This window comes from Pteropus alecto, unplaced genomic scaffold (assembly GCF_000325575.1).
Source record: "Pteropus alecto unplaced genomic scaffold, ASM32557v1 scaffold73, whole genome shotgun sequence".
NCBI classification, from domain to species: domain Eukaryota; kingdom Metazoa; phylum Chordata; class Mammalia; order Chiroptera; family Pteropodidae; genus Pteropus; species Pteropus alecto.
Window position 1 is genome coordinate 309,569 of NW_006436284.1, and position 22,486 is coordinate 332,054.

General features: G+C 38.5%; 1 protein-coding gene across 1 annotated transcript in view; it reads left to right on the forward strand.

Annotated features, from left to right (window-relative positions):
• Positions 1–1,472: 1,472 nt before the first annotated feature.
• The window catches only part of NNT (nicotinamide nucleotide transhydrogenase), an 83,288-nt gene continuing 62,274 nt past the window's right edge, over positions 1,473–22,486 (forward strand). Inside the window, exons 1-6 of the mRNA XM_025047215.1 lie at positions 1,473–1,577; positions 5,900–6,100; positions 9,542–9,771; positions 12,363–12,580; positions 15,824–15,911; positions 21,224–21,312. Of these exons, the coding sequence (XP_024902983.1) occupies positions 5,947–6,100; positions 9,542–9,771; positions 12,363–12,580; positions 15,824–15,911; positions 21,224–21,312 (779 nt within the window). The 5' untranslated portion in view covers positions 1,473–1,577; positions 5,900–5,946. The remainder of the gene's footprint in view (positions 1,578–5,899; positions 6,101–9,541; positions 9,772–12,362; positions 12,581–15,823; positions 15,912–21,223; positions 21,313–22,486) is intronic.

Consider the following 22,486-nt stretch of genomic DNA (forward strand, 5'->3'; position numbering starts at 1 on the left):
CAAATGAGCAGAATAAATGTAAAATATTACCATAAGGTTACAATTTAACAGAAAAAGTGATAAGTTGTATGCCATCTTTGGATTTGTGGTATAAGTAAGTCATATTAAATAACCTGTTGAGCATTTATTTAAGCCAGTGTTTCTCAGTCTTAGAACTATTGCCGTTTGGGGCCGGAGGATTCTTTGTTGTAAAGGGCTGTCCTGTGTAATGCAATGTGTTTAGCAGCATCCATGGCCTCTATTAGATGACTCCCCTTTCCAGTTGTGACCACCACAATGTCTCTAGACACCATGGGACAAAATTGTCCCTAGCTGGGAGAACCACAGATTTTTAAGCCTTGAAAGAGAAAAGAAGCAAACTCTGGATACCTCCACTACCATCATCAATTTTTTAAAACAAGAGCTTAGTCCCTCCCCCCCACCTGTTTTATTGAGATAAAATTGACATACAGCATTGTATATGTTTAAGGTATATTGCATAATGATTTGACTTTCATGTATTGTTAAAGGAGCTTCATTTTAATCCTTACCAATTATTCTTGACTTGTACCTGCAGTATCTTGAACCTGTCTCTACAGTTGCAGTTACCATGGCTCATTATTATTTTAAAACATTGGGGCTGTGTCCTTTCCTGTCTGTGAACTCTTACCAGATAGTGTTTCACCTCACCTAGATGGCACTGAGAGTCCATTAGTTGAATGACCTTTTTTGCTGGTTAAACACGAGAACTCAAAATAAGGATTTCTCTGCAATTTTTTTTTTTAAGAATATAGATTATCTATTTTGCCTTTTAGATTCATAATTCTTTGACTCATCTTAAATACTTCAATTAAAGTAAAAAGCAGTGAGTATACTGACACTTTATGATGATTCAGCTTTGGGTAAATGAGCCATTTTATACTCTATATTTTATTCCTCTCACTTTTAATCAGAAGACACCTGCAGACTAAGTAACAGAAAATTGTGTGCAAAAAACAACTAGCTCATTTTATTTTGGAGTCCTTTAATAGATTTGCTGAAATCAGCCTAGGTTCGGTCAGGACACTTAACATCCAAAGGCACTCTCCAGCCGCTGGCTATTAATACTAACATTAGCACACGGCTTTGGGCCAGCCATTGGAAGACGAGTACGCAGATGTGTGTTAATTTTCGGGCCTTGATGGCGTTTCCGAGGGCCTTAACTCCACCTCTCCCCCAAGAATGAAAAAACAGCGCCTCCATTCCTGTACTTCACCACCCCAGGCTTCCTTACCACTTTCTTTTTGGTCCTCTTCTGTTACAGAAATTCTGATTTTTTTCCCTAGAGAACTGGAGGAAAGTCAGGTACCAAGGATGGAGTTATATTATCCTCTTATGTGTTCTGGTGGGTCACTAGAGAGGGAATGATACTTTGTAGCTGGCTCTCCATGGGGAGAGATCAAATGTAGCACTGAAAACTTCAGCTCAGGGGTTTGGCTCCGGGTTTGATTGACAAGGACGGGACGAGGGAAAGCGCGGAGGCGGGGCGGAGAGCCGCGGGTCGAGTCAGAGACAAAGAGGTTTTGGCTGCCACAGAGGAGGGTGAAGGGCCCTTTGGGGTAACTGGCATTTGAGCTCTAAGGGAGCATTTTGTGAGATCTCTTTGCGGTCCATAGAGGACGCACGGGCGGAGGGGACCGACGGGGAAAAGGGGCCTGGGGGGGATGGGGCGCGCGACGGATGGGAGTGGGTGTTGTGTGCGTGTGTGGTGTGTGTGTGTGTGCGTGCGTGTGTGTGTGTGTGTGTGTGTGTATGGAGGGGGGGCGTCGCCGTCACGTGGCCGTCGCTGCCGGGTTGGGGCTGTTCTTCCGGGTTGGAGGCGCAGTGCCGCGGGACCCGAGTCCGGGGCTGCCAGCGCGGCGTGCTCCCTCACCGCCCCCTGCGCACCGCCCGCGACAGCCAGGCCTCTTGGCCAAGGTGAGCGTGGCGGCAGCCTGGGGCGCAGGGGAAGAGACGCAGGGCTGGCAGCGATGATCGGGGTCCCAGCCGCGAAGGAGACCTGTCAAGGAGAAGGGGGCGGGGTCGGCAAGGACCGGGGCGCAGGGTCCTTTCTTGTCTCTTGCTGGGGAGACGTGGAAAGGAGTGGGAGGGTGGATTCGGGAACTGGGTCTCTGCAGAGAGCAGGGAACCAGGCGGCAGCTGTGCAGGTACAGGTTTTGGAGCTTTGGAGGCAGCATGAGTTGTATGGGGTCATTTTGGAAGGAGGTCATAGAGGACTCTTCATAGGTGGTGCGTCCAGAAAGTGGATGCGCGATGCCCCGAATTGTGCTTGAACCGTGAGGGGATTCGAGTTGGGTGACGGGTTGGAGACATAGGAGGTGGCGAGTGAAAGTTTTGAGTGTAGTTGGGGGGTGGGCTGGTGGCGGTGGGGGCAAGCTTCTAGCGGGCCGTGAGGCTGGGGCTGGCGAGGCCGGCAAAGACCAGCGGAGGGGGATGAAGGGGTATTCGAACTTCAAAGGCGGAATGACTATTATGCAGCCTCAGCCAATCGGCTTCCAGGGAAGGTTATAAATAGCGGTCCCGGGCAGATGCCAGCCAGTGTCTGTTGAGTTGCCGAGAAAGGGGCGGTGCGGGTGGGTTTGGGCGAGGTCACCCTGCTTGCCAGTCTAAGTTTCTGTAGGGTAACGCGTCCTTGGTTGGTATGTCTCGCTTTAAAAGCATGACTTGTTTACGGTTGCAGCATGTCCTTTATTTGTCCTGTGTTGTGAGGGCAGTCTTTAAGCGATCCGTTTTTGAGGAGTCTTGCAGGACAGAGTCTATTCCGGAAGATGAGGCTTGCCTTCCTACTTTTATTTAAAATGCTCACCTTTCCTCCATTGCACTCCTTTTACTTGCGGACTTTAGCTTTTTTTTTTTTAAAGATCGAATGGACAGTTTAGGATTACTTATCAGCAAATGTGCTCGGGCTACTTACCTTTACTGATGGAATCGGTCTTCACAAGGCTACCCAGAATTTTATTTAAAGAAATTTAAAGAAATTTCCTTGGAGAATGTGTTCCATAGATACCTAGGCTTCAGATCTCCTAGCCCTATTCATTCGTTCAGTCAAAAAATACTTGTTATTTCCTCTATTTTGTGCAAAGCACTGGGCCAGAGGTAATTCTGAAGTGAATAGTAATAAGAGTAAAGATACTGAATCCTTTTAATCCTCACAACTACTCTATAAGATAGTTGCTATTATTATTTCCATTTTAAAGATGAGGAAATCAGGAACAGAGAAGTTAAGAGGCTGACTTGCCAAGGTCAGACATTGCAGACTGGGGGCTTCTGAACCACAGTTACCCTCTTAACCTCTATGCTATCTCTCTCAGGTGCTTGCCCTCATGGATTTTAATATATGTTAGGGGAGCTAGTTACCCAAATAACTTACATTAAATGGTCATATGAATGCCATACTAAAGGGGTTTGTTTTTTTAAAAAATTTTGAGTTGTAAAGTTTTCCACTGTTGCTTCAAAGCCATGGAAGCACATGGATAATAAAACAGCAGAGAGCTTTAAAAAGAAGATGGCGGAAAATGTGACAATTAAGATGGTAACAAGTGCTGGCCTGTGATAGGTTCACATATTCTCTGAATATCTTTCAAGGTCATTTGTATTTGATTTAGGCTGAGTGAGAGGGACTGCTTTTGTCAATAGACCTCCTGATTTACCGTGCTGTATGCTCACAATGTGAATTGAGTAGAATTTTTGGAAGAAATTGGTCCATGAAGACTTTGGCCCTATTGACATCTGATGCCAGGGATCTGCTCAACATCATTTTCCAAGTAGGTAGGGCAAATTTTCCAGAGTCCAGGCTGAGAAATAGGATTTCAGCTTTGCAAAGCATTGGAGAATCTCATCTAATCATAAAATCTCTAGAGCTTAACAAATGAACTTTCCTATGCTCCTTTTATAGAGGAGCAGTTTGAGACACAGATTCGGGTCAAACAGCTAGTGAGTGGCAGACGTAGGCAATACATAGGCTCTATTATAGCTAGCTTTGTTTTCTCGCTGATGAGGTCTGGGTAAGCCAAGTCAGCCCAAGAGAACGGTGGTTGTGGGCAGCTGGGATGATCCAAGAAGAGAAACTAAGATAGGCGAGGAGGTTAGGAGAGGACTAGGTCATTGGTAATGGTAGGACAAAATCTTCCTCAAGACAAGAATTACCTTTTATATATAAATAGAGGAAATAACAAAATTACCTTTTGTATCTCACATGGTTGGCATAGATTCAGTGAGTGTTTTGAATGAGTGGCCGAATATTGAACTCATTTGCTCTCCATTTTTAGCCATGAATAACCTTAGAAGTGACCCATGGATGAATGAGAGTATTTATGGGACTCAGGAATGCTTTAGGACTGAAATGAAATGACATATGTGGCAACACTTTGAAAATATCAAAGCTTCTGTTTAAAAGCAAAGAATTATTCATATACATTTCGATTGCATGCTTGAACACATCTTGCATGTTCCATTTTTCCTAGCTTTTGTTTGTATTACTCTCTTCATCTCAGATGTCTTTCTCTTCTGCTTTGAGCCTTGTAGGAAGACATGATCTCCTTTTAATCCTCCAAGAACTTTGGACTTGCCTTACTCTGCTTTTTAGCATTATTATTTGTTGACTTTTCTTATCTCCAAGGGTGTGACCTATTCCATTTTGATTCTATAGATTCTCTTAACGGCTGTGCCTCTGAGACTCAGCGCTTGGTACCTGGTTGTTGAATTAAAGGGCATCTTAAGAATCAACACCACCTGAATTGAGGATTTCCATTCCCAATGTTGCTTTCTGGTATTTGCAAGAAGTTGCTTTACAGAGTTGAGGCAGCAGTTCTGAAATTAAAAATGAGCTAGGCGCTTCTTCCTCTGGAGTCTGGAAGAATGTTTTTGAAGTCTGCTGGGATTAGATGCTGAGCTCTGCAGAGGCCTGCGTGATGGGGCAGAGTCTAAAGGCGTAATTGGTGGAGTTAGCTGAGCTTGACTGTCAGAGCTCCAGTCCTCTGCTTCTTCCCAATAACGAAGGAAATAAAAGAAAGATAGGGAGAAGATTGGGACTCCTGGGGATGGTGGGGTGCCTTCCGTGAACCTTGCGGATCTGCTATGGAGAGCAGTGTAGATAGCCACTGAAGCCTACGTCAATAACAGCAAAGGTCAATGATGTGTCACCTAGCCTAGTTAGAGCTGGCAAAAAGTGGACACTTGTAAGAACCATGGACAGAGGAGCATCTATTATGCTCTCATCTGCAAGCACAAACCCATGTGATAAAGATAACTGCAGATATTTTTGCTTTCTTTTTTATTGGAGTCATATTTCAAAAAATTTAATTTTCTTGAGATGTGCACTTAGCAAACATGAATCTTGTGTTCACTCAGTCTCAGTCTGGGGGCGTCTCACAGGATGAGCATCTTGCTGTGCTTAGTAGGATGCCAGTGTTTTCTGTACAACATGGCATCTAAACAGGTTACAACTGTACTGTGTAGTATTTTAGACAGTTTAAGGGATATTCAAGGGTAACTGATTATATGGAAATTTTGTCGGACGTGCAGACTTAGAAGTAACTTTCATGTAAGAAGTAATTGGACTTTACAGTAATTTTCTTTTTAACTTTCCAACTACATTAAGGCTCAATTAGACTTATGTGATCTAGGCTCGGCAATGAATAGTGAGTTTATAACTACAATTTAAGTGGGAAAATGGGTTCCAAGTTTTAAATACCTGAATTGGAAACAAACTTTTGAAGCATCTTCTGTAAGTAAAAGACTCGGCAAATAAATTCATTGTGGATGCCCATATATAACTGTTCTATTCCAAGCTCTTTGGATTAGTATGTTTTTATTTTTTGATGTTGAAAAGACAAAGTATGTGTTTCTTGGCACATAAATATTTTATTCTCTTTCCTCTTAGTGATTGACCTTCAAAAAAATTGGGGATTCTGAAGGTTGGGAACTCATATGAACATGGCGAACCTACTGAAAACAGTGGTGACTGGCTGTTCGTGTCCTTTACTTAGCAATTTGGGGTCCTATAAGGTTCTACCTGGGAAGAAGGATGTTTTACGAACATTTCATACTCATCGGGCACTGTGTAAATCCTCTGTAAAACCAGGTAAAGTCTCACTTCAATATATATAAAGCATACCTTCAAGTCATAGGAGCTAATCGATTTCCTGATGATTGATAAAAGGAGAAGCCATGCATGCAGTTTTACAGCCTGGTGCTTACAAGTGATCATTTTGAATAAAGAAACCTAATGAGCACTTTTTTTTTGCATTTATCATGTATAGAAGTCCCTGATGGTCAGTACTAGTAGAGAAGAAAAGATAATAGAAAAAGAAAAATGATAAAACAGATGAGTTGTACCCTGGAAACTACTGCTCATAGTAACCATTTCCTATTTCCTAGTCAGTGTTAGGGAATTGTACTATATAAGGCTCATCTATGCTCAAGAGTTAGGAACTAAGTGTATCAATTAATCTACAGCAGTGCTTCTCAATTCAGTAAATGATAACTTCATCTCAGTCAGGTTAGAAACCTTGAAGTCATCCTAGACCCTCATAGACCTTATGTCTAGAATCTGTCCTCTTCTCAGCATCACCACTGTTACCATCCTGGTCCAACCACCATCATCTGTCACCTGGACTCCTGCACTAGTCTAAATCCAGGGTCCCTAACCCCTAGGCCACGGACTGGTGCTGGTCTGTGGTCTGTTAGGAACCATGCAGCCACTCCCCAGCGCTAGCATCACTATACCAGCTCCACCTCAGATCCTCAGGCATTAGATTCTCATAGGAGCAATGGTCCCTGGTACCAAAAAGGCTGGGGATTGCTGTTTTAAATGATTTCAATGCTTTCTACCTGTGTTCCCCTACAGTCTGTTCTGCATATGACAGAATAATTTTTTAAAAATGAAATTATGAAAGTCATCTACTCAAAATTTACCATTAGCTTCCTAGCTCATATAGAGAAGAGCTGAAGTCTTTCAGTGTCCTACAAGGCCTTCTCCACTAGGATCTCCCCACACTCCTTGCTTCTGTTTTGGAGTGTATGCCAGGAGGAGGAGAGCTTAAAAGAAGGATCAGCTAAGCTGATTCAGATCCCATTAAGCATCTTGCCCAAAGACCCTCCCAGCTCTGTCTGTACCTCACGGGCCAGAATTCAGACAGGTTGCCATATATTGCTGTAACGGAGACTTGGGCATTTCATCATTTCTTCCAGATGGCAGCATATTTAACTAAAAATAACATTTTGTCACTAAGGTGGAGGAACAGGATGGATATTTGGGGGCAATCAGAAGTCTTTGCCACATAGAATAATGCTCTTTTAAATTTAAGTTTGTAGGACCGTGTGTTGTGCATTAAGGACTCTAAACTGGGGGGCTCTTTGAGTTCTTATGTCTGCCTTTAGTAGATTTCACAGCCTCTTTTCTTGTTCTCACATGAAAAGTCACTATTGGTAGGGTACCTGCCCCTGAGAGTCCTTAAGTTTATCTCCAGATTTTTTTTTAAGTTTCCTAGAAAGTCATATTATCCAGTATGATAAAATTGTGTACAAAATAAAAGTAAATAACTGCAATGAGGACATGGCAGTTGTCCTGAGTAAATGCGTGGTCATCAACCTCTCTATGTTGACTTTAAGACTTTATTTATAAGTTCTGGTTCTAGACTACTTCCTAGATAATTACTTTTTATCTTTATAAGGTAAGGATTCTGTTTTTTCCTTAATAAAACCACAATTTCATTATCACATTGAAAATCATGAAAAGTGATTCCGGACAGTATTCATTCTCTCTCTCTCACTGTCTCTTTCTCTCTTTCTCTCTTTTTCTTTTCCTCTCTCTTAACAGATTTATAGGCTCTCCCCTTATCTCTATCACTTTCTAGCTCTGGTCAACTTATTTATTCAATTTTTTTCACTTCTCTTTTCTTTCTTTTTTACAGTTACTTTCTTCACATAATCATCTAAACAGAGTCCACATGTTGTATTTACTTGCCGTGTCTTTAGGGTTCTTTTGAGCTATAATTTCCCTCTTCCTTTTTCTTTTTAATTTATTTGTTGAAGAATTTAGTTGTTGCCCTGTGGAATTTCACATTCTAGTTTTACCTGACTGAATTCCTTGGTATCATTTAACCAATTTCTCTGTCCCCTGTATTTTCTGTAACATTTAGCTAGATCTAGAGACTTATAGGATGTCAGGCCTAGATAATTTGAGGTTGTCAGATGAGTGAACTCCACATAAATATATGTGACATAACTTTGTATATCAATGCAAAATATCTGTCGGCTTTCTGTTATTTTCCTCCCTCTCCTTCAAACAGAGAACAAGATTCAGCATATATTTTTAGGTTGACATACTCTCTCAAAGTCTCAATAAATCACTCTGTAGATAATTGGTTTATTTTTTTTTATTATACATATCTAGAGTTTATGTTGCTAGAGTAGATTTCCTAAACTTTAGTAAAACTTACATAGAAACAGAGTCTTTTGATTTAAAAGAATCTGTTTATGCCAACTTGTTGAGTAAAACAACAGAAGAAAGTAAAGTACTTTAGCTAAAGCTGGTCTGAACCGTGCATAAATAACTGCATAACAGCGGCTCTTTTGGGTTGCATGGAATAGAATCGCATCAGGTTATATTTTGGTTTTATCATGGATCCTTGAGAAGTATGGAAGCCCAGGAAACCCTTCATCTACTTCTTGGAGAAGTGAGGTTCATTCTGGATTTCGTAGCTATGACTCATCTTCTCTCCTCGCACCTTGATTACTCATGTTTCTACTACCATTGCTTGCTGACCTTCCTTTGAATACATTATGGCTGCGCTTATGAATGGCTACTCTCTCTGTCCTTTTCCATGAGTCTCCCATTCAGACTTCCTGAGGGAGAACCTGATTGGGTTGGGTAGTCACTGGCCAACATGGAGTGTCTTCTCGCTAAGTTCCTGTATAAGTCCTCTCATAGGCTGCTGGTTTTCCTCACGTCTGTCCTATAGACTATTATACTTCATCCAACTGCTAATCCCTGGTCTAATTAGTTGTGGCCAAGAATGTAAGGTCTCAAGGTACAACACTTAGGAATCTATGAGGAATTACCTGTAGCCAAATTGCCAGGAAAGGGACTTTGGGGGTGACAGGCTATTAGAGTATCTAGTGTAGGGTTGTCATTCAAAACAGCTAATCACTCCTGTCTTCCTTATAAATAAGGATAAGGAGATCGTAAATCTGACAGGGTCAATTTGAAGTGTGGGTGTTAGCATGCTGAGTGGTCTCTCAACTCATTTTTTTTCCCTAAGAATAAACTAAGCCAGTCATGTGCCTTGAAGAGAGCCATTTGGTTAAATAAAATATTTAGAATTTTCAGCAGAGTGGGCATAAAAACTTCTCATCAATCAAAAAATAGTCAAAGAATTATGATTATGGATCAGGATCATCATTTTGAACAGTAACTTGTATAGACAGTACATTTCAAGTAGATTGCCCATTTCCATTTCCTAAACTCTGTTATTAAGATATCATTTTTTATGAAATGTTCTTTTTTCCCCCCTCTTTGTAGGAATTCCATATAAACAATTGACGGTTGGACTCCCCAAGGAGATTTTCCAAAATGAGAAGCGAGTGGCTTTGTCTCCTGCTGGCGTTCAGATCCTGGTCAAGCAGGGTTTTAATGTTGCTGTGGAATCGGGTGCGGGAGAAGCTTCTAAGTTCTCAGATGATCACTACAGAGCGGCAGGTGCCCAAATCCAAGGGACGAAGGAAGTGCTGGCTTCCGATTTGGTGGTCAAAGTAATTATTCCTTTCCCCTCTCATTTATGGAGTGCTGACTTTTCAAAATCTTTTCATAGAAAAATTAAACGACTCTATTGTTACAGCTTTTCATATTTTCAAGTGATGCCTTTCTTTCAAAGATATGATTGCATGTGGAGAATATTCTTCCTGTTCCAGTAGAACTTTTATCAGGTCATGTGATCTTTGTTTAACCATGGGAAGAGAAAAAGTGTTCTTTCTTTTTACATTTGCTATGTGGAAATTCCCTTTTAATTGGCTAGGGAAAATAGGTACTATATGGTTCATATGTATCCAGAATACCCACAGGTGAGTATTTAATTGCTACTAAAATAGAAAGAAAGCAGTTCAACTCCTCCTGGGACTGAATGTACAGTGATCTTTTGCTACTTAGAAGGAACAGTGATTATAACTGCCGTTAGTGCTATTTTTAGAAAGGGCAGGACTATTCTGAGAAAGCAGCATTGGGCTGAGTGGCAAGTAGCCTTACCAACTTTAATAAAAAGTCTTAATATATAATAGAAATCTATATGATGAAGAACTTTAGAAATAAATCTGAAGTAAATCATATAGGGAAAGGAAGAGAGACTGTATTATGAGTCCAGTATAGATAATTTCTAGAGTTGAACATTAATTTAAATCTTAAGTTTTCTGCAATCCAGTATAGATAATTACTAGAGTTGAATGTTAATGTAAATCTTGTTTTCTGCAACCAAGGCTGACAGGGAAGTATGGATTGTATAAGCATGATTATCAGGTTAAAATAAACTCCTTACTTTTTTGGGGGAAAATTGAGCTTTTCCTCCTGTGTTCATTTCTCAGGAATCAATCACATAGCATTTTTTTTTTAAACATAAAGTCCACTGAATATCTTGATAGAGTCTTAACTAGTGGTTTTTGCAGAAGACGAAACTGTTTTTTGCTACTGAAAATTAATAGTAAAATTTATGGCATGGGGATAAATTATAATTTAGCTAAAGCTTTTAAAGCATTTAGCTGTACAGATACTTGGTGATATATATAACTTGGTAGAGTGAAAGCACTTAGGGGAAATAGAAAAATAGTACAACTCATTCTAATGTATGTTTTAGGGATCAAAACCTTTTGAGATGTCCACAAAAAAAGGATTGGTAGGGTGCACATAATTTTTGGCAATGGTCTGTGTTCCTTTTAGAGATTTATGATGTGTGTGGGCATGTAAAAAGCACCGGGGAATCCTATAATATAGAAACTTATATAGCTATACTTGCATTAATAAATTACTTGACCTTGGGGCCTCTCTTTTGAGTTAAACTTATTAACATCTTGAGGAACTAGTGATCTAAAAAGCACGTTCATGGGATCATTCTGTTGGCTTAAGTCACTCAGTTGCCAATAGTCTCAGCTGAGCATTTGATAGGGGCCAGTAGTATCAATTCAAAGTTGTCCTCTAATTTTTTAAAAATTAATTAATTATTTTTTTTTATGGTGACATTGGTTAGTGAAATCTGGTAAGTTTCAGCTGTACATTTTAACAGTAAGGCATATATATATTTACATGGTGTGTTCACCTTCCATAGTTAAATTTCTCTCTGTCACCATCCTCTAATTTTTATTAAATCTATATTATAGAGTCTCACTGAAGAAAGATAGACCTCATCAGAGAGTCTTAATTAAAGTCCAGAACCTAAAATCACATGCATCACCACATCAACAACCAAAATGTACATAAAAGATAAGATGTCTCATAGAGAAATCGAGATGAAATGCTGTGAAATGAAAGTATTGACCCAGTGTCTGTGTTTGTATTTCCTTGTAAAACTTAAGTCCCAGAGCTGTTTTTTACTGTGCTTACTTGCCTAACGGCACTACTACGAACTGGGAGCTAATGAAATGGTATATTTTCATTGAAAACTGATTTTAAACTTGGATATAAAACACATTTTAAAACACTTTAAAAATGGAATTTAAACAATTTGGCTTTAAAGCATGGACGTTTGAAACTTTCAAGCAGGTGGAGTGTATATTCATTGACTTGATACTTAACAGAGTATGTTGTAGCTTTTTGCTTAAAAGCAATTCAGCAAGGCTACTATGATTGTGTTCATCTATAAAAAATTGTCTGGAATTTTAAGGTGACATGAATCTATACATATGACCATGGAGATTTTAGTTTGTAATGTTCTTCTCAACACTGCAAATGTTTGTGCTTGTTAAAATTAGCAATAATTGAATCTTTAAATACACAACAAAAACTGGCTTGTTTATTCTAATGTCTCTTAATCATACCAGAGTAACAGGTTTTGGAATGAGAGGTTTGTTGTAGAACTTACATACTTTTCCCATTGCTCTACAGTTGATTGTCAAATGTGTCCCTTCATTTTCAGGTGTGTACCCTCAGACGGTGCACAGCTCATCAGTCAGAGGATCTTTGGTGGCATGGATCTTTGTGTGCCTTACCCTGGTTAGGAATTTGGTCAGAAATTTATTGCTGAAAGATTACTTCTGGAGCATTATTTCAATCATGGCATCTTATTTAAATTGTCCTGTTTACTTAAAAATATGGTAAAAAGTGTTTATATTTTTAATCGGTGACTTGACTTTTTTCTCAGGTGCGAGCCCCCATGATTAATCCAGTATTAAATAGTCATGAAGCGGACCTTTTAAAGACATCGGGAACACTTATTAGTTTTATTTATCCAGCCCAAAATCCAGACTTGCTAAATAAACTTTCCAAAAGAAAAACTACAGTTTTGGCAATGGACCAGGTTCCAAGAGTCACAATTGCTCAGGGATATGATGCGCTAAGCTCCATGGCCAACATTGCTGGGTAAGTTCTTTTCAATTTCAATTGAACAAAAGAACAGTGGTGCTACAGAAACATGCTCACTGTAGCTCTTCTCTGTTACAATTATTTTACTTGCATAACTGTTGGAGATTGAAGCCATTTGAGAGTGCACTTAAATTATTTTTAAGACTCATTTTTTGTTTTACAGTCATCAGATAGGAAATGATTTTTCATATTGTATTCTATTGTATGCTCCTTTTTAATCTTCATGGATAGAAGAGAAGTAGTGTTTTCTTCCAGCAAAAAAGGAAATGACTGTCAGGTTATTTGCATAAGGAATATACTGTATTTCCTATATATATGTATGAGGAATATACTGTATTTCATATACATGTATACATTGGGTTGAAACTGCTGTTTTTTCCAGTTTTGAGATGTAATTGACATATATAACCTTGTATAAGTTTAAGGTGTAAACATAATGATTTAAAACATGCATAGATTGTGAAATGATTACCACAATAAATTTAGTTAACATAAATTTCTGTTTTTATAGGTCAGAAATGGTTGTATAATGGCAATTTCATATGGTTCAATCTAATATATACATATTAGCAGATTTACCATTATAATTAGGTTTTGCTTAGGTAAATTCATAAAATAGTTAATGAATGGAGAAAATGTCTGCAGCTGAAGAATTTTCATCTGATGTCAAAACCTTTATTGATAACTGAGAGAAAACTATGTCCTCTTATCTTTAAGGCCAAAATGGCAGTAAGCGTCATTTGCCTGCCTTCACTAATGCATTCCCTGTTTATAGCTTGGAGTGCTACACTGAGAACAATTCTAAGGCCCGTGGTGCAGAGAAGAATGTGGCTATGACTGAGTAATCATGCCTGCCGTAGGGGAGGGATAGGAATAGCTGTATGAGTGCAGTGTGTTGCTTACTGTGCCTAGAAAGAGTGGGAAAAATGCGGAGATCAGATGATGCTTATGAAATCAGCTCATCTAAAAAGCTAGTTGAATTAGATTTTAAGCACAAAAACTATTAGTAGTGACAGAATGAGGCACTAACAAATGAAAATGTTTAAAAAATAAAGTAGTGCATAAAGAAAAGACTAACCTGAATAAACTCTTTCATGGCCTGACACATGAGCTGAAAGTTTTCTTAGATTTTACATCTTAGATGTAGCATATTAAGGATGCCACAAATTCTGCTTTGGGTTTCAGCTGTTTACTTTGGATATAAATGAGATACAATAAACAAAAATGACGAGGTAAAAATACATTTTGTTGTCCTTAATGTAATATGGCAAATGGTTGGTTTGAAGATTTTTTTTTGGTGACGTAAATTACATATAAGGGACAAAATAAATTTTTGCCATATTTATTTAGTTTGTAGGAGAGTTATGTTATGCAATGTGGGACTTAAAATTTTATATAGAAGATGTACAATGTAAAATTTTAAGGATGCTATTGATTTTGTCATGCAAAATGCACAAATGCAAGATTATCAAAACCAGTAGTTCTAGCCCAGTGGTTTTTAGCTGCAGAATCTTTTAGAGCAAATGAAATAGTACGAGGCAATATGAACAAATGGGCTAAGAGCAGTGTCCTGAGTAGAACTGAGGGGTGGAGGGGTGTTCAGAAGCACATCTATTCTCTGTCCCACCTGCTGTAGCCCCAGAGTTGGCTGAAATGTGAACCTCCATGGGACATGATTTAAAGAATCACTGTCTTATGTCCTCAGCTAATATGGGTGAAGGGCATAGTTTGAGATGAAGCATTTAGTATACTTAGCCACATGTGTGATAAATCATGATCTGTCTAGCTCATACATAGCCATAGCCATATTACAGTGAAGATGTGCTCCTTCCAGTTCATTGATGTTCATTCTTTTTTGCTCTCATAAAAAAGATCTACTTTTATTACTTTTTTCACTCTCAGTGCTTTCTTGTGCATTTTCTGTGTAATTAGTCTCGTTTTTTTTTTCAGTATTGTAACAATTTTTTCAAACATTAATTCCAAAATTAATTTCTTATAGAGGCCTTTGGATCTTTGTCATGTTTGCTCTTTGAAAATTTCTATCACTTGGATTCAGAAATAAGATTAACAAATCATGCAATCTCTAAAATATTGTTTGCTGCTCTAATATGATTTAAAGTGATAGTAGTAACTGTTACATGCTTTTGTATTGATTATTACATCAAGTATCATTTTATAAAAATATGATCAGGGAAAGGTTTTATCGTCAGCTAGCAGATGGATCTTATTATTAAATGGTTGCATAATAATATTAAGGTAGAGTGTGTGTTACCAGGTGAGAATGTGTGAATGTGCTTCTAAGTGTAAAATGATATGAAAATTAAATTAATGTAATATGTTAAAAATATCCTATTAAACAAAAGATGGTATATTTTACTAGTTTTTGTTGTTAGAGTGTTTCTTTAGCTAAAAACACTAACTTTTGTCAACACTTACTATGACAGGCTTTAGCTAAGCACTTTTTATGTGCATTAACTCAGTTAGTCTTCACAACACCACTGCAAGATGCTCTTTTTGTCCCCACTTTACACAGAGGAAACCAAGGATCAGAGAATTATAGAAATGGTTAAAACCAGTAGCAATTAAAGGGAAGTGTTTGTTTGTTTGCTTTTTTTTTGTTCTGAGATTGGAATTTTATTATATACAAGCATATAGCTGATCTAATTTTTGTAATTGTAAAGTTTTCTCCCTAGTATATAGATACTGTATAGTTATCAAAGAAAATTAGGACAATATAATAAAGTAAAACAGACAGTTTGAAGTTTCTGTACCCAAAGAAAACCATTGTTAGCCTTCTTTTGTCTTTCCTTCATTTCTTTTTTTAAACCACAACTAATCTTCTGTAATATTTGTTATAAAAGGCCAGGGGGCATCACGGATAAGAGTGTGCACCTGTAGGCAGGATGCCAGGTTAGGCTTCTGGCTCTGCCATTTAATAGCTAAGGGACCTTGGGCAAGTCTCTTCATCTCTCTGCGTCTCAATTTCCTCATCTATAAAATGAAGATAATAATTCTACCTATTCATACGATTGTCGTGAAGATTAAAGGTGTAAGTGTATATATATATAGCACTTAGAATTGCTTTTGACACATAGTAGGTACTTTAGAAATGTTAGTGATTATTCTTATTCTTTGATGATTAAATTGTAATTGATGACTTATAATATATAAGCCTAAGAGCTTTTATGGACTTATTTATCCATTTATTTATCCTTTTTTATTTTTTTTTATTTTTTTAAGGTATAAGGCTGTTGTACTAGCAGCAAATCATTTTGGACGATTTTTTACTGGTCAGATCACAGCTGCTGGAAAGGTTCCTCCAGCTAAGGTAGGTATAACTTTTAATATTTCTTTATAATATGAATTAAAGGCAGGGTATTTATAGTTTTAAAATACAACTATTTAAAATATTTTTTATGTGTTAACTTTATACTGGCGATTTATGTGGCTGATACAAATATATGGTAGATCCTCAAAGCTGCTTAATATTGCTTAAAAAAAAAGAATTTTGACATTTCTAGACTTTCTAGTCTTTTTTTCTGTTTTTGACTTACTAATGTGAATTCTTAAATGAATTTTGGTAACTTGTTCCATGTAGCCCACTTATTACTAATTAAAAAAAAAAACTTCAAGGTACCATTCAGCAAATTCTCAATTTCCTAATGATTTGCGACATTATGGGTTTCCTCACTTTTTGTCAAATTTTGGGTCAAGAGGACAGAAAATGGGAGATTGTGTAAATCAGAATATTTAGTTGAGGAAAAGGGTGCAGTTTCTAAAATCTAGATTGAGAGCAGAGAGGAGCCGTTGACAAGAGGTGAGCATGGGTAGATGAAAGAGTAGACTGTGTCGTGACCCCTCAAAACTTCATACACTAAATGACAATATATAAGTACGACATAAGATACAGGACTTTAATTTTATTTTATTAGTTTCAAGTGTACAGCACATTGGTTAGACATTTATATCGTTTATGAAATGATCTCCCTTATTGCTCATTCTCTCCTCTGGCTCTCCACCTAGCCATTACAATACTGCTGACTGCGTTCCCTATGCCGTGCTCCCCATCCCAGTGACCATCTATCAACTACTAATTTGTACTTCTTTAACCCTTCACCCCTTCTTCCCAGCCCCCAATCTCCCTCCCCTTGGACCATCACCAGATTATCCTCTATATTTGTGAGTCTGTTTTCAATTAGTTCTTTTTGTTCCTTAGATTCTGCATATAAGTGAAATCATATGGTATTTATCTTCCTCTGTCTGACTTATTTCACTCAGCATAATAACCTCTAGGTCCACCCATGTCATTGTGAATGGTAGGATTTCATTTTTTTAATGGCTGAGTAATACTGCACTGTATACATGAACCATAATTTCTTTATCCAATTGTCTGTTGTTGGGCATTTAGGTCACTTCCATATCTTGACTCTTGTAAATTGTGCTGCCGTGAACATAGGAGTGCATAGGAAACAGGACTTTAAATGTTATCATCTACCTGAAGAGTATAGTCTGTCTGTAGAAGACAGGTTTACTTGGTGCTCTCTGCTTTTAAGTATAGTCATTATAAACCGAGAGTTCTCACACAAAATAAATCACCTAGAAAAATGAAAAAAAGATAATAGCAGCTTTGAGAAATCTAGTTAATTGCTTTAAAAACAGACCAGGTGAAGAAAATGGCAAGTGGAGTAGAGACCAGAATACTTAAGCAAGCAACACAGAGCTGTATTTGTGAAGTGGTTACATTTTGAGTTTTCTCAGAGTCATATGAAAAGGCCTGGCACTCATGGTGGCCAGAAATTCTAGGCAGTTCTTAAAATGGTGGAATGCTTTGGTGCAGAAATCCACTACTTAGTTTTGGTTAGAATGTTTCTTGAAATATGCAGAAGTTGAGAGGAAATAATGTGAATATATGTGATCAAAAAGTGAAACAAAAGAGAAGAGGCTTAAAGGAAGGAGAATCGATCAGCATTTAAAAGGTGGAAAAGTAGAAAAAGGTGGAAAAGTCACTGTCTTTACTGAGAATTTAAGTTGCAGCTTTAGGGACTTCGGTTACATGTCAGAAATAGCTTTTTTGATATTGAAGAATTAGATGCTAGTTGGACTCATCAAGGTAGATTGCATAATATTTTACTTGGTTTTCCTTTAAACACGGAGGTTTATTTGTCTAGAATGAGCTAAAATCAATCTGTTGCAGGCTTATGATATGCCAAGCACTATTTAGGAGCTGGGGATATGGCATGAACAAGGCAAACGAGATCCCTGCCACATGAAACTTATTCTAGTAGGGGCTACAGAGAGGAGATAAATAATCAAATAGATATATGAGGTAATTTTAGATATAAAAGAAGTGGACATGATGATATGATAGTGAGTATTGGGAGCAAGCTTCTTTAGTTCGGCTGATGGGGAAGGCTCCTCTGACATTTGAGCTGAGACCTAAAAGATGAGAAGAAAGAAACCAGGGATTTAGGATTCCAGGCAAAGGGGACAGCACATAAAAGGCGCTGAGATGGGAAGAATTCATTGTGTTCTAGAAGAATAAAGAATGCCATTAGTCTTGGAGTGTGGCGAGCATGGTAGAGCGTGATCTGAGATGATGTGGACAGGTAGGTTGGGGTTGGATGAGGTGGGGCCTCTCTTATAGGTCATGTTATAGAGTTCAGATCCTCTTGCAGGTGAGGGAAATGATTTAGGATTGTTTTGGGAAAGCCCCATTCTTCTGTGTTCCTCCTTTCCTTTCGTATAGAACACTTCACTTCTGATACTCCTGGTCACCAAATGTGTGGGGATTTTCCCCAGACCAAGCAATTCTGTGATACCAGTTGGGTGTCCTATAATTTAACTCAAGTTTGACACTGTCTACCTGTAGATAATATCAGATCCCATAGGTTAAAGGCTCAGTCCCATAAGACTGCCCCTCTCCACTTCAGATGCCAATTGAAAGTTCAGGTTGTTACAGATTGGCTATAAATCAGAGATTCCTACGGCCCCCTCCTTGGGTTTGATTAATTTCCTAGAGTGGCTTACTGAACTCCTGAAGACAGTTTACTTACTGTTCACCAGTTTATTATTAAAGGATATATTGAAGGATACAGATGAACATCCAGTTGGGAAAGATGAGCAGGGCAAGGTATGTGGGAAGGGGCTCTGAGTTTCTGTGCCCTTTCCGACACACCAGCTCCTCCATGTGTTCACCAACCTAGAAGTTCTCTGAACCTCATACTTTTGGTATTTTTATGGAGGCTTCATCATGCAGACATGATTGATCATTAACTCCATTTCCAGCCTCTCTCCTCTCTCTGGAGAATGGATGGTGGGGCTGAAAATTCCAAGCTTTTAATCATGGCTTGGTCTTTTTGGTGACCGGTCTCCATCTAGGAGCCCACTAAGAGTCGCCTCATTAGAATTAAAGACACTGCTGTCACTCAGGAAATTCCAAGGTATTCAGGAAATCTGTCAGGAACAGGTCAGAGACCATATATTAACAAAAGATGCTCCTAGTGCTCTTCTCACTTAAGAAATTACAAGGGTTTTAGGAGCCCTGTGCCAGGAACTGAGGGCAGAGACCAATATATGTATATTTTCTATTATCTCACAAGGATTTAAAAAAATCATCAGGCTGTTCTGTGGGCGAATGGGTAGTAAGAAGAAGAGTGAAGGTGAGATCTGTTAGAATTGGTTGCAAAAATAGTGCCCTGGGAAAGTGGTGGCAATAGAGAGATAGAGAAGGGGCTGGATTGAGAGGTATTTGGAGGTTAATGCTGTGGATTGTACGTGCTGTGGATTGTAGGAGGGAATATGTGCAAAGGGAGGGTTCAAGATTACTTCCCTATTTTGGCGTGAGCTATTGTGTGTGCAGTTAGTGCCCTTTACGGAGATGGGGAAGCTGAGAAGAGGAACAGGTTATATGACTGGAATTCAAGAACATTCTAAGGGTCGTTTCTTTCCCTTGCTCTTTCCCCTACTCTTTTTTTTTTTTTTTTAAATATATGTCTCTGATGTAACAGCAGTCAGTCTTTTTAATTCCATCATTTAATGTAACAACCTTCTGGGAAGGGGTTTTGACTGCTTTATTGCAGTTGCTAGCTGCTTGCTGAAGGTCTCTCTCCCAGAACTAACTGGTAGCTGAGTCAGGATTTGCACCTAAGCTCTCTGATTCAGTCCGTGTCTTCCTTCACCCCAGAGAAAGAGTAATTTCTGCAGAGAGAGAGTAATTTCCTTTTGTAAGATTACATTTGCTTTATTCTGTGCCATTCTGTCTTTTAAATTATGGGGTCTTTTGCTATTTCTTGATTCAGGATAACTTGGCCTGGTCCCGTGATTTTATTTTATTTCATTGTTTTAGCAGTGGTGGGCTTCAGTGTGTGGAGTGGGGTTAGTGCCTTGGAACCCAGAACCTGTTTTGTTCCCTTTGGTCCCTCTGTTTCCTTTCCTGTTGACTCCCCCTATCCCCTGAAACAAACCATCACCATCGAAAGCAATTAATAGGATTCCTGAGACACTGCCTACGGGTCTCTGGAGCCCAGTTTGACCAGTCTAGTCTTTTTAAAGTGGCTGAAGGAGGTGTGGGCATGATGGGTGGGTAGGAATTTATAAACTTCACTGTTTCTGTGGATGATTGTGTTTTTTTTTATAGCAACAAGGAGTTGCTTTCAATTGACTGGGAAGTATAGTAGGACTTTTCTCTGATGGCTCATTCCAGACTGGAGACAACATTGTTCTTATTTGGTTTCTTAGAACGTGGGGAAGACTCTTGTTTCTGAGGAATTCTTTGATTTCCTTGGCTCTGATCCTTCCACGGTTAGGGAGATTAATTACATTGCTTTGGATTTCAGGTACAATTCATTCAGAATGGTTCAAAATGATGTGGTTGGCCACTTGCTATTCCTTTGCAGAGGTCCCCAACAGATTAGTACTGGTCCATGACCTGTTAGGAACTGGGCCATACAGCAGGAGGTGAGCGGCAGGCCAGCGAAGAATCTTCCCTTGTATTTGCAGCTGCTCCCCAGCACTAGCATCACCACCTCAGCTCCACCTCAGACCATCAGGCATTAGATTCTCATAGGAGCACCCGTCCCTGGTGCCCAAAAGGTTGAGGACCGCTGTTTTAGAAGCATGTGATCTCAAGATAGGGGTAGGAGTAGATGTTTCACTAAAGTTGTACTCATTTTTGAAACATATTTTGTTAGTTTATGACCATAGTAAAACCTTAAAATTTGAGAGGGATAGGGTAGCTAGAATGCTACACTGGGAATGTTAAAGGTAACTTTTATATGGTGTGAATGAACTTGTTAATCTTTAAAATAATGTAAACACTGATCACTGTTGTATGTAGCTTTTTCATTGAGAAGCTGATTGTCAGGCTATTTTTAGTGAAGGTTGTTGGCCTTTGTTGTCAGGCTTAACTTTGATAAATTTTAAAAAGCAATGGTGGTTCAGTTAAAGAGTAGTTTATTGTTTCAGTGTAATTTAGTGAGGGGTGATCACCACCACCACCACCACCACCACCACCACCACCATCTGGTGTATTTTTGGCTGCTAATTGTGTAGCAGGCACTGATAGTTATTAGCTGATGATTTTTCATAATCAGTTGTTAATGAACTTTATGAAAAACATACCGGTTCTGTCTTTTCCCCTAGATTCTGATAGTTGGCGGTGGAGTTGCTGGGCTTGCTTCTGCAGGCGCAGCCAAGTCAATGGGTGCAATTGTTCGAGGATTTGACACGAGGTAAGTGTTTCGCTGGAGATTGCTGTTAAGGTAAAAACACTTTGTTTCAGGTGGATGTTATACTTTCCTTAGAATTTATAAAGTGAAGTAGCAGATTGAAAACTGCTCGATAAGCCATTTAAAAGTGTTGCCACTTTTTCAAAGTTAGCTCAAAGTGAAAAAGTATTACCTAGTGGGAAAAAAATTAGAAGCCAGATGCAATACAGCAGAAATAATGAAAAAGAAAACCAACAACAAAAGAATTGAAAATTAACAACTTGTACTCAGTGTTGTTTCTTCATGCTGATTTAGCATTGATTGAAAGGAATGTGACTTTTCAGAGTAAAGAATGTTCCAAAGAATATGGTTTACAGTGATTACCTGCAGTTTGGAAAAGTGATGTACTAATGATAAGCTGTCTTGTTGAAATAAGAAAAGGCATTTCCAAAGTAACCAAGACACAAGTCAAGGAAAGCCAGAGTTAAGAATGCCATTAGTCCTGTCTTTTAATTTTTAATGTTTGCTGATGCGAAGTTTTTGAAGACCTCTAAACCTGAAGAAAGCATGTTCAAATTTTCATTGTAGTGGGTAATAGTCTTGAAGTGGAAATTCATATATTTGACTAAGAGATGATTTGAAAGTTGGTGATGGGTTAACTGCTAAGAATTTATTAAGTTAGTTAATGTCTTTGGTTTAGATTGTATGTAGGGTAGACAGGTAGAATATGGCTGTAGCTTAACTCCATTTTTATTTATCTTTATTAAGATAACTCAAATCCACAATGAAGAAAGATGTGGTGAACTGGTGAAATACTTTTCTAAGGATGTAGCTCATTAATAACTATTTTGAGACTGGCATCATATCATAAATACGTAATTCAAATGTTTAGAAAACACACTTGATTATAAACTCTTTTTGGAAAACCAAATGGTATACATTTTCAGTTAAACATCCAAAAACCTAAGGACAACTCATCACCCAGTGACATTAACAGGGTGTGATTTTTGAAATCTTTCAAATAGCTGGGAGATTCCTCTATCTTGCCTAATGCCTGTATTACAAAGTTTAGAAATATAGAAGCTTTACTTTCTTTTTTATCTTTCATTGTGTGTGTATGTGTGGGTTCCAGTAAAGCTTTATTTACAAAAATAATTGGCAGGTCAAGAGCTGTAGTTTTCAGACATCTGTACTAAAT